Source organism: Myodes glareolus, chromosome 21, assembly GCF_982192425.1.
Source record: "Myodes glareolus chromosome 21, mMyoGla1.1, whole genome shotgun sequence".
Lineage (NCBI taxonomy): Eukaryota > Metazoa > Chordata > Mammalia > Rodentia > Cricetidae > Myodes > Myodes glareolus.
The window spans coordinates 15,623,970-15,636,678 of NC_142046.1; the positions used below are offsets into that span (position 1 = coordinate 15,623,970).

General features: G+C 43.6%; 1 protein-coding gene and 1 long non-coding RNA gene across 9 annotated transcripts in view; one reads left to right on the forward strand and one right to left on the reverse strand.

Moving 5' to 3' along the window:
• Window positions 1-12,709, reverse strand: part of Sptan1 (spectrin alpha, non-erythrocytic 1) — a 70,129-nt gene that overhangs the window by 34,694 nt on the left and 22,726 nt on the right. For all 8 annotated transcript variants that reach the window (XM_048431935.3, XM_085681426.2, XM_085681423.2 and 5 more), the window contains 17 exons: window positions 11,964-12,097; window positions 11,720-11,864; window positions 11,334-11,488; window positions 10,187-10,322; window positions 9,167-9,268; window positions 8,240-8,377; window positions 7,490-7,600; window positions 6,713-6,790; window positions 6,218-6,373; window positions 5,794-5,998; window positions 5,123-5,304; window positions 4,540-4,783; window positions 4,249-4,371; window positions 3,905-4,122; window positions 2,454-2,546; window positions 1,703-1,837; window positions 255-403 (listed from right to left, as the gene is read on the reverse strand). In XM_048431935.3, coding sequence (XP_048287892.1) covers window positions 255-403; window positions 1,703-1,837; window positions 2,454-2,546; window positions 3,905-4,122; window positions 4,249-4,371; window positions 4,540-4,783; window positions 5,123-5,304; window positions 5,794-5,998; window positions 6,218-6,373; window positions 6,713-6,790; window positions 7,490-7,600; window positions 8,240-8,377; window positions 9,167-9,268; window positions 10,187-10,322; window positions 11,334-11,488; window positions 11,720-11,864; window positions 11,964-12,097 — 2,504 coding nt within the window. The remainder of the gene's footprint in view (window positions 1-254; window positions 404-1,702; window positions 1,838-2,453; window positions 2,547-3,904; window positions 4,123-4,248; window positions 4,372-4,539; window positions 4,784-5,122; window positions 5,305-5,793; window positions 5,999-6,217; window positions 6,374-6,712; window positions 6,791-7,489; window positions 7,601-8,239; window positions 8,378-9,166; window positions 9,269-10,186; window positions 10,323-11,333; window positions 11,489-11,719; window positions 11,865-11,963; window positions 12,098-12,709) is intronic.
• On the forward strand, window positions 817-1,945 carry LOC125398886 (uncharacterized). Its single transcript, XR_007231547.3, has 2 exons — window positions 817-974; window positions 1,638-1,945. It is a non-coding gene; the product is annotated as an uncharacterized LOC125398886 (long non-coding RNA).

Below are 12,709 nucleotides of genomic sequence, written 5' to 3' on the forward strand. Positions count from 1 at the left end.
AAAAGAATCTTGACTACAAGACAAAGGCGAACATTATATAAAGTAGTAAAATGTGGTTTAGAAAAAGCACCTCAGAAGCACAGGAAAAAAATAAGTGAGATTGTATTAGTCAAGAATTTGGGCCTAACAGGGAAGTTTATGGGTTAGGAGACTCAAGGGAAAAAGAGAGAGTACAGAGGGCTCCAGAGACCCCAAGCCCTGGCTGTAACTGACTTGAGTGCTGTCTAGCCTGTATTGTGTGCGCAAGCCCTTACTGGTTGTCGATCTGCCCCTGCCGCAGCGCAATGCTGCCCTGTTCTTCCAGGAGGTTCTCCCTCGAGGCTGACTGGGCGGGGTCCAGCTTCTTCACATATGCAGCTGGCACAAAACCCTGACGATCGTTCACTTCCACTTTCCACCAGTCCTAAGAGAAAAAAAGAGGAATGAAAGCACATCCTTTTCCCAAAGACAGGTCACACTGGCCTGTTTTTTCATTTTTTAATTTTGTGCCTCTGTGTGTGCTCGCATGTATGCTCAAGGAGGCCAGGAGAGCACGTCAGATTTCCATCCCTAATATACTGGCCTATTTGTATACGTGTGCAGCAGTTGTCCAAAGGAGCTTTATTATTTCAAGCCTATGACAAATTAAAGTCTCTGTACTGCCACACACGGAAGGGTACAGGTTAAAGATGCAGTTAACTATGGAGGTCAGTCTTCCCTTGTGCAGTTAGTTCAACACTACAGCCACTAGCAACACAGACCTATTTAACTTTTGTACGTTGGAACCAAACTCATCAAGAACTTCAGTTACACTAACTGTAATTCAAGTATCTGCCATATGTGCAGACACATTTTCAACCTCACCTTAAAATGCATGGCAATGTGACATAGCTCTTGTACAAACTAGGTGGACTAGAGAGTTAGATTTCAGTTAAACAACAGTAACAGCCGTTTGTGGTGGCGCATGCTGGTAGGATTTACTGAAGAAGGCAGAGGTAGGAGGATCATGAGTTTAAGGTCAACTTGGGCTACATATTTTAAAAAAGAGAGTAACAATAACAGATAAGACTCATGAGTTTTCTTATTCATTCAGGATGGGGTTACAGTTTCCTAGTAATGGGCAGAACAGTTCTTTGACCGTAACTAAGATTGGAGGCAGGATTCCTTATGACCAGTCAAGTATTATGCAGGTGAACATATCCCTCCTTATACGGACAGTGTCATACCTACATGTGCTAAGGAAGGAAGGCTGATGTACTGAGCAGCATTTAACTTGAAGAAGATGAAGTGCATACAGCTGCCTTCAATTATTTGCTACAACCGTATGCAATCTAGATGAGTAACCAACAGACAAAGGCTCAGTGGTACACAGTGCCTGTTCAGTCTCCATGAGGCCCTATCTTCCACAGCTAGCACCATAAACAACCACCACAAACAGTGCAAGTTATGAAGTAAACACACCACGGCTCAGAAGGGAGAGTGTTCACCCAGGGACACTTGATTGTGAAGATCCTGTAGGTGACTCTTGCACTATCTGCATATGACAGACTCAAGAGAATTGATCTAGTACTTCCCTAGTCATATATGGCTCTGGATAAATGAAGAGTGACTGTGAGTTTAATAAAATAACCCTCTTCTCTCTTTCCATTCTACCCAAGGACATACGGCAGAGAGCATACTCCACGGTGCTGATGTACCCAACCTTGGCCACCCTGTGCCTTGCCTTGTTGGTGCTGTTGAGCAAAGTGAGAATGTCCCCTTTCTTCATGGTAACCTCACGAGGGCTCTTCTCCTGATAGTCGTAGAGAGCCAAGACCAGTTCCTTCCCAGTCTCATCATCCATGGGGGCCACTTGTTGCTAACAAGTCAAAGGAAAGACAAAATGATTAAATGCCACTCATAACGAATCACCAAGCACACAGGAGTCCAATTTCAACAGGGACATTAAATACACACTTGAGAGTTCTCTTTTTGTCTTTTTTTTGACTGTGTGTGGCCCTGAAACTTAACAAGAACGTTGTAAAGAGCCAATCTGCTTTAGTACTTGGAACTACATAAGCCAAACTGGCCCTGAACTCATCTTGGAGATCTGTCTCTGCCCCCAGTGCTGGGATTAATGGTTTGTGCCAAGACACCCAAGCTCCTTGATAGTTCTTTACTGAAGCTACCAAAAAAGATTTGTTCAAGCTGTTGAGCATTAAAACAAATTAATCAAACAAAAACTCTCCTCAATTAAATGTGCCTGACTGTAGGCCTTTGTGTGAGAAGGATGCTTCCCTTAGGTATGGTGGTATAGCCTTAAAAAATGGCACTCCAGCAATTAAAGTAGAAGCATGTGATTTACTCAAGTTTGGAGCCAGTCTACATACTGAGACCCTGCCACAAACAAACAAACCCAAACCAAAGAATATTGACCACAGTCTAAAATGTCTGTCAATTTTCCTTCCCCATCCTGGTTCCTCAGCACTACTTACCCGGCATGACTGGGCCTGTTCGCGTAAAGCCTGGATGCTGCTGCCATAGGCGCTGAGATCAGACATCAAAGCTTCATGCTTCTTGAGCAGAGCCTGAAACCATATACATGGAACCTTATTCAAAGGCCTGGTGCCAAAAGAAAATATGACTGCTAGTTGTTCTTAACACTCCTAATTTTTTTTACATTTTGTATATTTATTTTTTAAATTTTGTATATTTACTTTTTAATTTTAAATTTTGAGATCATATACAAGTATTTCATCTATATCTCTCCTCCCCCTCTCCGCTTCAACTACTTCCAGACTTTCCTCTGATTTCATGACCTCCTTTTCTACAATTACTATTGTGTGTGTCTCTCTCACACATACACCCTACTGAGAACATTCATTGTTGCACACACGTGTTTGTGTCCAGGGCTGACCACTTGAGACTAGACAACAGACCTGGAAGCTTCTCTCAGGAGGAAACTGATTTTCCTCTCAGCCACTGCATGTTGGATAGAACCTTGTGGAGTTTTACCCATTCGTGTTGGCTTATACTTATTTTGTGTGTGTGTGCATACACTATGACACATGCATGGAGGTCAGAGAACAACTTGCAGAAGTCAGTTTTCTGATTCTACTGTATGAAGATGAGTACTGAACACACACAGGTCAACAGGCTTGGCACAAGTTCCTTTTCCCACTGAGCCATCTTGCCAGTCTATCTCTTTTTCCTCTTAATTTCAGAGAAGAGATACTGCTGAGTTACAATCTCTTTCTTTCCCATTTTAGTACCTAGTTACAAAGTAACTGAAATATACAGACACACAAACAACAGTTATCTCACACATTTGAGAATTCCTCTTTACAAGGCTACTTTGTAGCTTCCCACTAACACCACTTCCAACAATTTCGGTTCTATTCTTAAGGAAAATACTGTCTACGTGCCGACTTACCTAGGAAGGTTTTGGTACTAGAAATGGAATCTAGAACTGCATGCACGCCACAGTAGTATTTACCACTGAGCAGCAGCCCCAGCTCTCACTCCGTTTGTGACAAGACTGTCAAGGGGGAGGTCTGGAGACAACTGTCTCAGACCTTCGCGAATCAAACATGAGAGTTACAGTAAAACAACAGATGATTAGCAAAAAGAGTACATGTGTGTTGGTGTATGTATTAAGTGTTTCATATACATGCACTGCTAAGTTCACATGGGTGTCAGTCCTGGCGTGCTTGTATAAGCTGGTCTGCTACATGTCTGCAAGCACATGATAGAGAATAAATGAGACTTAACAGTTGAAGCTGGGTGACAGGCAATTTTTTCTTTGATTCTGAACTTCCAAAATAAAAAACATTCCTAAACACCTTAAAAAGCAGCTGCAGGATACTTTCCCTTTTCCGCTATCTTGCTTTCTACTCTAAGGCTGGGCCCATTTCCCATGTACATGTGATGCCCAGGTTTGAGCTACCTCGGCAGAGTCCTCATCCTTCCCGTAGTCGGTACTGCCCACAATAGGCTCCTTCTCCCGCATCCAAGATTCAGCCTCGTTGGCATCGGCAAAGTACTGCTGCGCCTGCAGTGAGTCCTCCAGATCTTGCCTCCGCTGGGAGGCTTTGGCTTTCAGTGCCTCCCATTTCTGGTTGAGCTCACTCAGTTTTGCCTTCACATCCTCTGCAGCAAAATGGCCTGGAGGAATGATGGTGAGAAGTACCCCTGATATGATGGCAAAACTCACATAACAGAATGAGAAGGGAACTCAGCCTTGGCCTCGCTGGCTGGGCCCAGGTCCAGGCACTGAGTACACTCACTCACCTTCTTCTACCATAGCGTTTCCCTTCTGTGTCACTGCTTTGATGCGGGGCTCGTGCCCAGCAATTTCTGCTTGTAAGGCTTGATGTTTCTTTAGCAGATTCTGGACTCCAATTAGATCTTTGCCTAAAAGCAAAACACATTCTCTTATCAACTGGCATTGAATTGACAGTATGGACTCCCACCAGTGTGGCAGTACAGGGATTTAAACTTCATCTCACTCCCTCTGATATATCTCCTGTATGCTATGGGATGCTGCAGTGGCATGGTTCTGCCTGGGGCAGATAGACTAACCTCTATTAGTGGATGCAGCAATAGGCTCCTTTTCTCGAATCCAGGTTTCCTCATCCTCCACATCTCGGAAGAGCTGCTGCAGACGAAGAGAATCTGCCAGCTTCTGCTTCCGGGCCACCATGGGTTCTTTGAGAGCCTCATAGCGAGCCACAAGGGCCTCTTGCTTCTTCTTAATGTTTTCAGCATCAAAATGGCCAGCATCTTGGAACTGGCGGGCCTGAATTGTGATGCCATCAATTCGATCCTGGGAACAGGAGGCTAAGGTTTGAAAACTGGAAACAATTCCCAGAGACTCTGTTCTGCACACCTCCAGCCTATTACTTGGGATGAGGATTCATCAGACACCAAGGAAAGTTAACATGGTGCCTGTCCTACTCTGAGAATATTTGTTCTGCCATGACCTTCCTAGAGTGCTCCTAGAGAGCACTGAGGGAAAACACTTGGAGTAGTAGCATGTGGAGTTCTGTAAGAGTAATACATTTCATTTCTCCCCTAAGAGTCTCATCTTGAAACGTTCAACATTTATCACTCTCCCATTCAGCACTGCCTTGCCCTACACCACAGGTCCCATTCCCCATCCCACCTGGTGAGCAGCCACATCTGCCTCTAGCAGGGCATGCTTCTTCTGGAGGTTCTGGACATTGGTGAGGTCTTTGCCATAGTCATCTGAAGCCAAGTGACCTTCGACTTCATACAGCCACAATTCAATGTCCTCAACATTGCGATTAAATTGCTGCTGCTGGTTGGCTTCACGGAGCTTTATTCCTGTTCAAGGAAGTGGGCTTAATTTTCTTAATAATGTGATCCATTAATACTGATCACAAGTTACGGTATCCTGGTGGAGGATTATGGTGAGATTCTTATTCATTATCCAGCTTTACTGAGTAGGGGAATGAAAAATCTCTAGTATGATCTCTGCTCTACATTCTACAGGCTCAACTAGAGGTTGTCTGGAAAGCGTTTTTAATTCCACGAGATACCACTTCTAGTACACAGCTAATCTGTGATTTTAGGTGAGAAGGCTCAGTTCATTCTTTTTATTCTCTCCAACAAACCATCCATCACACTTACAAACTGGTCAGATTATTGAGAACTCAAGTCAAGTAACCCCTATTTAGCAAACAACCCTTAACAACAAACTGTCACTCCACCTTTCCTGGCTGGTGTCTGGTTCTAGAATGCTGAGACAGAGAGTAGTGTTTAGTTTCCCAAACGCTCCTATCACCAAACACTTTTCTATCTATTTTTTCATACCTTTCAGTTCTGTGGCCTCTAGAAGTTTCTTCCACAAACTGATGACCTCATTCATACGAGCTGCTACTTCTTCCTTGGCATAGTGGTCGACATCTATTAGCTTTTGCCCAGCTTTCTCTAGAGCATCAATACGGCTCTGGTTAGCTGAAAGTTCAGCCTCAAAAGCCTGATGTTTTTGGACTTTGCCTTGTAGGTTGGATGGATCCTGTCAATAAAAAAAAAAAAAAAAAAGAGGGTCATGTCTAGACCTTGAGTATGGAGAATAATTTCATGCCCAAAATAACAGTCAGCATACGTTAACAAGTGTGGATTGTAGGACCCATTTTGTTTAATTCTTTTTGTTTTGTTTTGTAGTTACAAATAGCTTTTGGAAAGGTTATTTAGCTTCTACAAATATCATGTGACAACATTGATTGTACATTACTTTATAAGCTTCATCAGTGGCAGTTTTCATCTTCTCGTTGACCCAGCTTTTGAGCTCATCAGAATCACGGAAGAACTGCTGTAGATGGAAGGAATCGGCCAGCTGTGCCCGGCGGTGCATCGCTCGCTCATGGAGGGCATTTCGGCGGCTCAGGAGCTGAAAGACAGGGACGATATGATTTTCTTTCTTTTTTTTTATTTATTTATTATGTATACAATATTCTGTCTGCAAATGTATGCCTGCAGGCCACAAGAGGGCACCAGACCTCATTACAGATGGTTGTGAGCCACCGTGTGGTTGCTGGGAATTGAACTCAGGACCTTTGGAAGAGCAGGCAATGCTCTTAACCACTGAGCCATCTCTCCAGCCCAGATGATATGATTTTACAGTTCATATTCCTCAAAATGTGGTCAGGTCAACTGAACTGCAACAAGTATCTCAGAAAGAGAATGTGTACACTACAGGAAAGGAGTATGCTAAGCCCAGGGAACTCACAGCATCTCGGCGAGTGGCCACATCTTCCATCGCGTAATGGTTATTTTGGATTAGTTTGGTTGCAAACTCATCCAGTGCCTAGAAAGGTAGGAAAGAGTTGTCACTGAGCACTGTACCCTAACTGTGCTATAGAGAAAGCATTCTAATCTTTACAATCAAGGTTTGCACTCAGACATGCGCCCACCACTGTACCCAGCTGAATGATTATGCTTACCTGCAGGCATGTCCAACCTGTGGCTCACAAGCTGCATGTACATGTACCCTAGAATAGCTATAAATTCAGTCTAACACAAAATCCTAAATGTAAAATGTTATGAGATACTTTTTTTTGGGTAAGTATCTGGTTCTCCAGAGTGAGCTCTACAAATGCAGACATGACAGTGTTTGCAAGTGGACAAGCCTGAAGGATTCTACTGATGCTATGATAGTTTCAGACTGCTTATTCCCCTCAAGTGTGCAGACAGCAACTGCTGCATGAGCACCCAGTATGTGTCAGATGTAGGACAACAGACTTCTGATCCTTTCTAATAAGCTGTTTTCTTTATGGGAAGAACACATGTGCCTTACTCTGATGCAGTGTCAGTCAGGTACATCTCAATTGGGAGGTTTCCATCAAGCAAGTGATTCTGCTCCATAAAGCTATGTTACATATTCAAGAAGCTCGAATGATGTCATCATGGGGTCTTACATGTTCCTGGGAGTACTCTGCAGACACCTCCCAACCATCTCACAAAAGGACTGTTTACTCTGTGGACCACATGACAAGAAGGGTCTTACTGTGATTTTTTCTTCCTGGGCACTGAGGGATTTCTCAAAGTCCTCATGCTTCTTCAGAAGAGCTTCCACACTGTCTAAGGAGTCACCCAAATCTTCATTTAGCAGAAATGCCTGGAGAAAGAACAGAAGTTTGCAACATCATGGACTGCTCATTCATCTACAGCCCAAAAGCAAAAGCAGATTATGGCAAAACACAGACAGGAAATATCCTATGGCAATTAAGCTTCTGAGATCACCATGAGAAAGTCTAGTCTTTTTATATCCTCTTAAAAAAAAAAAAAATCAACCAGAACACTGGAAAACAACCCTTATCATATATTCTCCCAAACATTTTTCTAATTATTTCTTTTAAGGGAGGGAGGATATTGATACAAAGTCTCACTATGTATTCTAGATGCTCTTTACCTTTCTAAGTAGTTCGGCTGGCCTCAAACTTGTGACCCTCCTGCCTTAGCTTTCTGAGTATGAATACAAACAGGCATGAACCCCAGCTCTCACATAGCTCTTGTAGCTTCTCTTAAATTCAGATTACACATAGGCTAAATTCTAATTTTTAGAAACCCTTTTTGTATTTCTAAGTGCCTTCCTGTTTCAGCAATACCAGAGGCAGACAGGGCCAAAATAAGCCTGCTTAGTTTGGTTCTATCCAAAACTGAAATGGCTCTGATGTCCTGAAACAAAATCAGCACTCGCTGGAGAGGTAAGGCATGACTCTTGTCTTCCCGGATAGGGGCTCCTGACGAACATTACCTCCTGCTTGCTCATCCAGTTGTCCACCTGCTCGGTGTCACGGTAGAAGAGCTGCAAGTCCATGCACTGCTCATACTGTTGCCTTCGAAGCTCCCACAGCTCCAGCAGGGTGGTTCTCTCCTCTGAGAGGATGCTCAGCTTGGGAAACAGGAAGCAAAGTTAACTTTCACCTTCTGGGAGACAGACAGCTCATGCTAGGTTTTAGATATTTCTTCGTGCAATAGCACTTAATGTATATAAATGCATCATAAGAAATATACTAAGACCACAGAACTGGCATGAGTGTGCTATCCATAGGAATCCCATGCTGACTACCCTAGAATTTACTGTTATCATAAACATTCTGGGTAAAAATGCCAAGGTGGCGGGTAGATAGATGAAAGACTCTAAAAGTGATGTAAACAGAGGATGGACTATCAAATGGGAGCTGTTAACTGAATGGGCATCCCAACCTGATAAGTAAGTTCATGATTGACTGAGAGCCTTACAATTTGTTTCCTATTCGGTCCAAATACTAAAACAGGACTGGCTCTCTAAAAACTCCTTTTCAAATAAGTCATATGTCACACAAATTTCAAAGAAAAAAAAAGTCTCTCGGTCCACTTACATATTATCCCCCTCCAAGGCAGGGTCTATACAAGACCTACAAGGTCTCACACTTGCTATGTAGACCATGCTGACCTCAAACTCACAGAAATCTGCCTGCTTGCCTCTTCCTCCCCAGTGCTGGGATTTAAAGATGAGTACTACCACAACCAGCCATATACATCTTTTTAAAATCTTTATAGGAAAAAGCTGCTACTTTGTGGCAGAATCTTGGACTATATGTGTTCTCAATTGATGGTGGGCCCCAAACTGGCCATAGGGACAGAGAAGCACTCTCTGGGTCCTGGCTTTCTCTTTAAAAGGCCCTTTTCATTACTTTACCTTCTCCCTCACTTCATCTGAGGCATAGTGACCAGCTGCGAGCAGAGCCTGCCCAGACTCATCTGCAGACTTAAAACTATCTTCATGAGCATCGATCTCACCCTGTAGAGGAAAAGAGACAGCGTATTTCCAACATCTTTTGGGTGGTGGCAGGGGTGGGGAGGCACGGGGATGATGACAGTGACACCAACACTCATTACTGACACTGCTACGAAAAGAAACAGAGTGGCAGGTTTAAAGTGCTTCCGAACCAGTGTCAGCTTCAGGAACCAACTGAGAAGCACATGCTGCCAGCTCTGCAGGCCATGGGCCATTAATCAAGCCATATGTTTGCACAGATCCAAGCCCTATTTACTGTCCATTTTTCTTTTTTATGCCAAAAGGACTTGCTCACTACAGTTTTATAGTACCTGGTAAAATGAATCCCTTCCTCCTCTACCATGTTTCTCAAAATGGCCTTAGCTTTTTTGTGAACTTAGCTTACTCTTTGCAAATGACAGTTGAGGTTTTGACACATACTACATTGAATGTCTACATTTATAAAGACCATCCATTCAGCTACGAATTAGGTTAAGTCATTTTACTTGGTCAATCTATTTTGCAATGTTTTCTATGAGTAAGTTTTGTGATTTTTGTTTTGTTTTGTTTGTTGCTTTTTCAGACAGGGGTTCTCTGTAGCTTTGGAGCCTGTACTGAAACTCATTCTAGCCTGAACTCAGAGATCAGCCTGTCTCTGTCTCCTGAGTGCTAGGATTCAAGGTGTGTGCCACCACAGCCCAGCTTGTGCAAATTTTTTTTGAGGCAGATTCTCACCGTGTATCCCCGACTGGCCTGAAACCCAAAGATCTATCTGCCTCTACTTTTCCAGTGTTGGGATTAAAATTATGCACCACCTCACCTAGTAAATTCTTTAAAACAGTCTTGAAATGGGGTGGTAGAGGTGCACGGCTTTGAACCCAGCACTTGGGAGGCAGAGGCAGGAGAATCTCTGTGAGTTCTGGAAGACCCTAGAAATACTACCTTGTGTTCTTGATGCCTATCCAGCAGAGCTTCAGCACCAGCCACATCATTGGCCAGTTCATCTGCATTGATGAGGGCTTTCATTTCAGTCACCCAGCTTGTGAGGTCACGGAAGTCAGCAAGAAAGCGCTGAAGCCTTGGGAAAAATAAAAGTATGTCACTTCCAGTAGTGGTCCCACGACAGAAGATGGCTTTCCATCTGAAGCTCTGAATTCTGTTCTCAAAAGTCAACCATACAAACCCTAGTCCTGGGAAAGGAAACTTCACTGAACCTAAAGTGAAGACAGCAGAAAAATAGATTCTCTCGTCCACAGTAATGCCCCCACCTTGTCTCACATTTTTTGCTGTTTGAGATGGGTCTCCTTATACCGTCCTGGCTCATCACTGCCACTAACTTACCGCTGTTAACTTCCTTGTTATTCCCAGGGCCAACTCAGGGTGAGTAAGAAGTGTTCTTTACCTTTCCAGTTCTTTTTTTTTTTTTTTGATTTATTTATTTATTATATATACAGTGTTCTGTATGCATATACACGTACAGACCAGAAGATGGTGCACAAGATTACATTATAGATGGCTGTGAGCCACCCTGTGGGTACTGGGAATTGAACTCAGGACCTCTGGAAGAACAGTCAGTGCTCTCAACCACTGAGCCATCTCTCCAGCCCCCAGTTCTTCATTTACTGTTTTTTGTTTTGTTTTGTGTCTTTCGAGGCAGGGTTTGTCTGCAGTTTGGAGCCTGTCCTGGAACTAGCTCTCGTAGATCAGTATGTCCTTGAACTCACAGAGATCTGCCTGCCTCTGTCTCCCAAGTGCTGGAATTAAAAGTGTGCACCACCACCACTTGGTTCAATTACTGAGTTTTAATAGGTTATTCTAAATGATGTTGCTAACTATGGGTTATTTCCATTCTGTCAGTCAAAGTGAAATAAGAGTTGACAGAAGAATTTATGAAGTTATAAATACTACATACAGACTACACTCTAAAAAGTTACCAGTCTCCAAAAGAATTTTACTGTAGGTTAGGGAAAGTACCCTGCATTTTCTTACTGGTGATTCTTGGCAGGCTACAGAAATAAAAGCTTTTTGGTTATCTAAAATTGACCCTTTGCCTCTCCTGACTGCTAAATACCAAAAGATCATTTGCTACCTGTATGAGTCATCGAGTCGCGCATGTCTCTCTGCTGCCAGAGTGCGGATCTGTTCCCAGTTGGTAATCAGCTCCTCACGCTTTACCTGGATCTGGTTGGCACTCAGAGGGTGTGACTGTTGCAGCCGGTCAGCTTCAGCACACAGGGCCTTCACCTAGAAATAGACTCTTATCAGCACTTCTCTCCTGCCCTTGCTAACTGACTTTCAAACTCACCTTGTGGCTGGGCAGTGGTGGCATACACTTTAAATCCCAGCACTGGGAGACAGAGGCAGGGGGATCTCTGTGAGTTTGAGGCCAGCCTGGTCTAAATATTGAGTTCCAGGACAGCCAAGACTTCACAGAGAAACCCTGTCTCAGAAAAACAAGAAAGCAAACAAACTCACTTTGTCCTCTAGAGCAGCAAGATCTCTCTCCAGACCCTCATGCTTCCGAAGCAGAGCTTGAACACTTGCTAGGTCTCTGCCAAAGTCATCAGAGGCCATTAACTGCTCCTTTTCCTTAATCCAACCAATGGTCTCATCCACATCCCTACAGAAAAGGAATCAGTCAACACAGCTATGCAGTTGTCCAAGTGCACTGGGAACACCACAGAGAAAGAGCTCTCCTCAGCTCTCACAGCCCCAGTACCTGTTAAAGCGCTGAACCTCAGCAGCACCAAACAGCTTGCCCTGCCGTTGAAGAGCCAAGCCTTTCAGACGCTGCCAAGCTGCATTCACCTCATCCTGCTTGGTCTTGATCAGCTCCTCTTCTGGGTGCTGTTCCTACACAAGAAAGAGAATGGACCAATTTACCTGCCACCTCTGACCCTTGCAAGTTATCCTGGGCCTGAAGTCTTCCCAACTGTAAAGAAGCCTGGGTCTGTGTGTAAAGAAGGGAGTTACAGCTCAAGAGAGCATCCATTTCTTTGGATAAATTGTTTTCTATCCCTTGGGGGGGTCTAAATTTTTTTTTATTGTTGTTGTCTTCTCTTTTGAGACAGAGTCTCATTATACATCCCTGGCTGACCTGGATTTGCTATGTAGACCAGGATGGTCATGAACTCAGTGATTCACCTGCCTCTGCCTCCCAAGTGTTGAGATTAAAGGTGTGAGCCACTAAATCTGTCCTGCACCAGATAATAATCTCATTGTGGACGAAGGAAAGATTGCTGATTGGCGAATAGCCTTTGTCAGTCTTGCAAATGATCAGCACCAACATAGTGGGGTTCATAACTATCTCTAACTCCAATTCCATAGGATCCAACATCTTCCTTTAACCTTCATGGGAATCAGGAATACATGTGGCATACACACATACATGCAGGCAAAATTCTTACACAAAATAATTCTAGAAAATTAAAAAAAAAACAAACCAGCATTTCAGGTGTCTGTGAA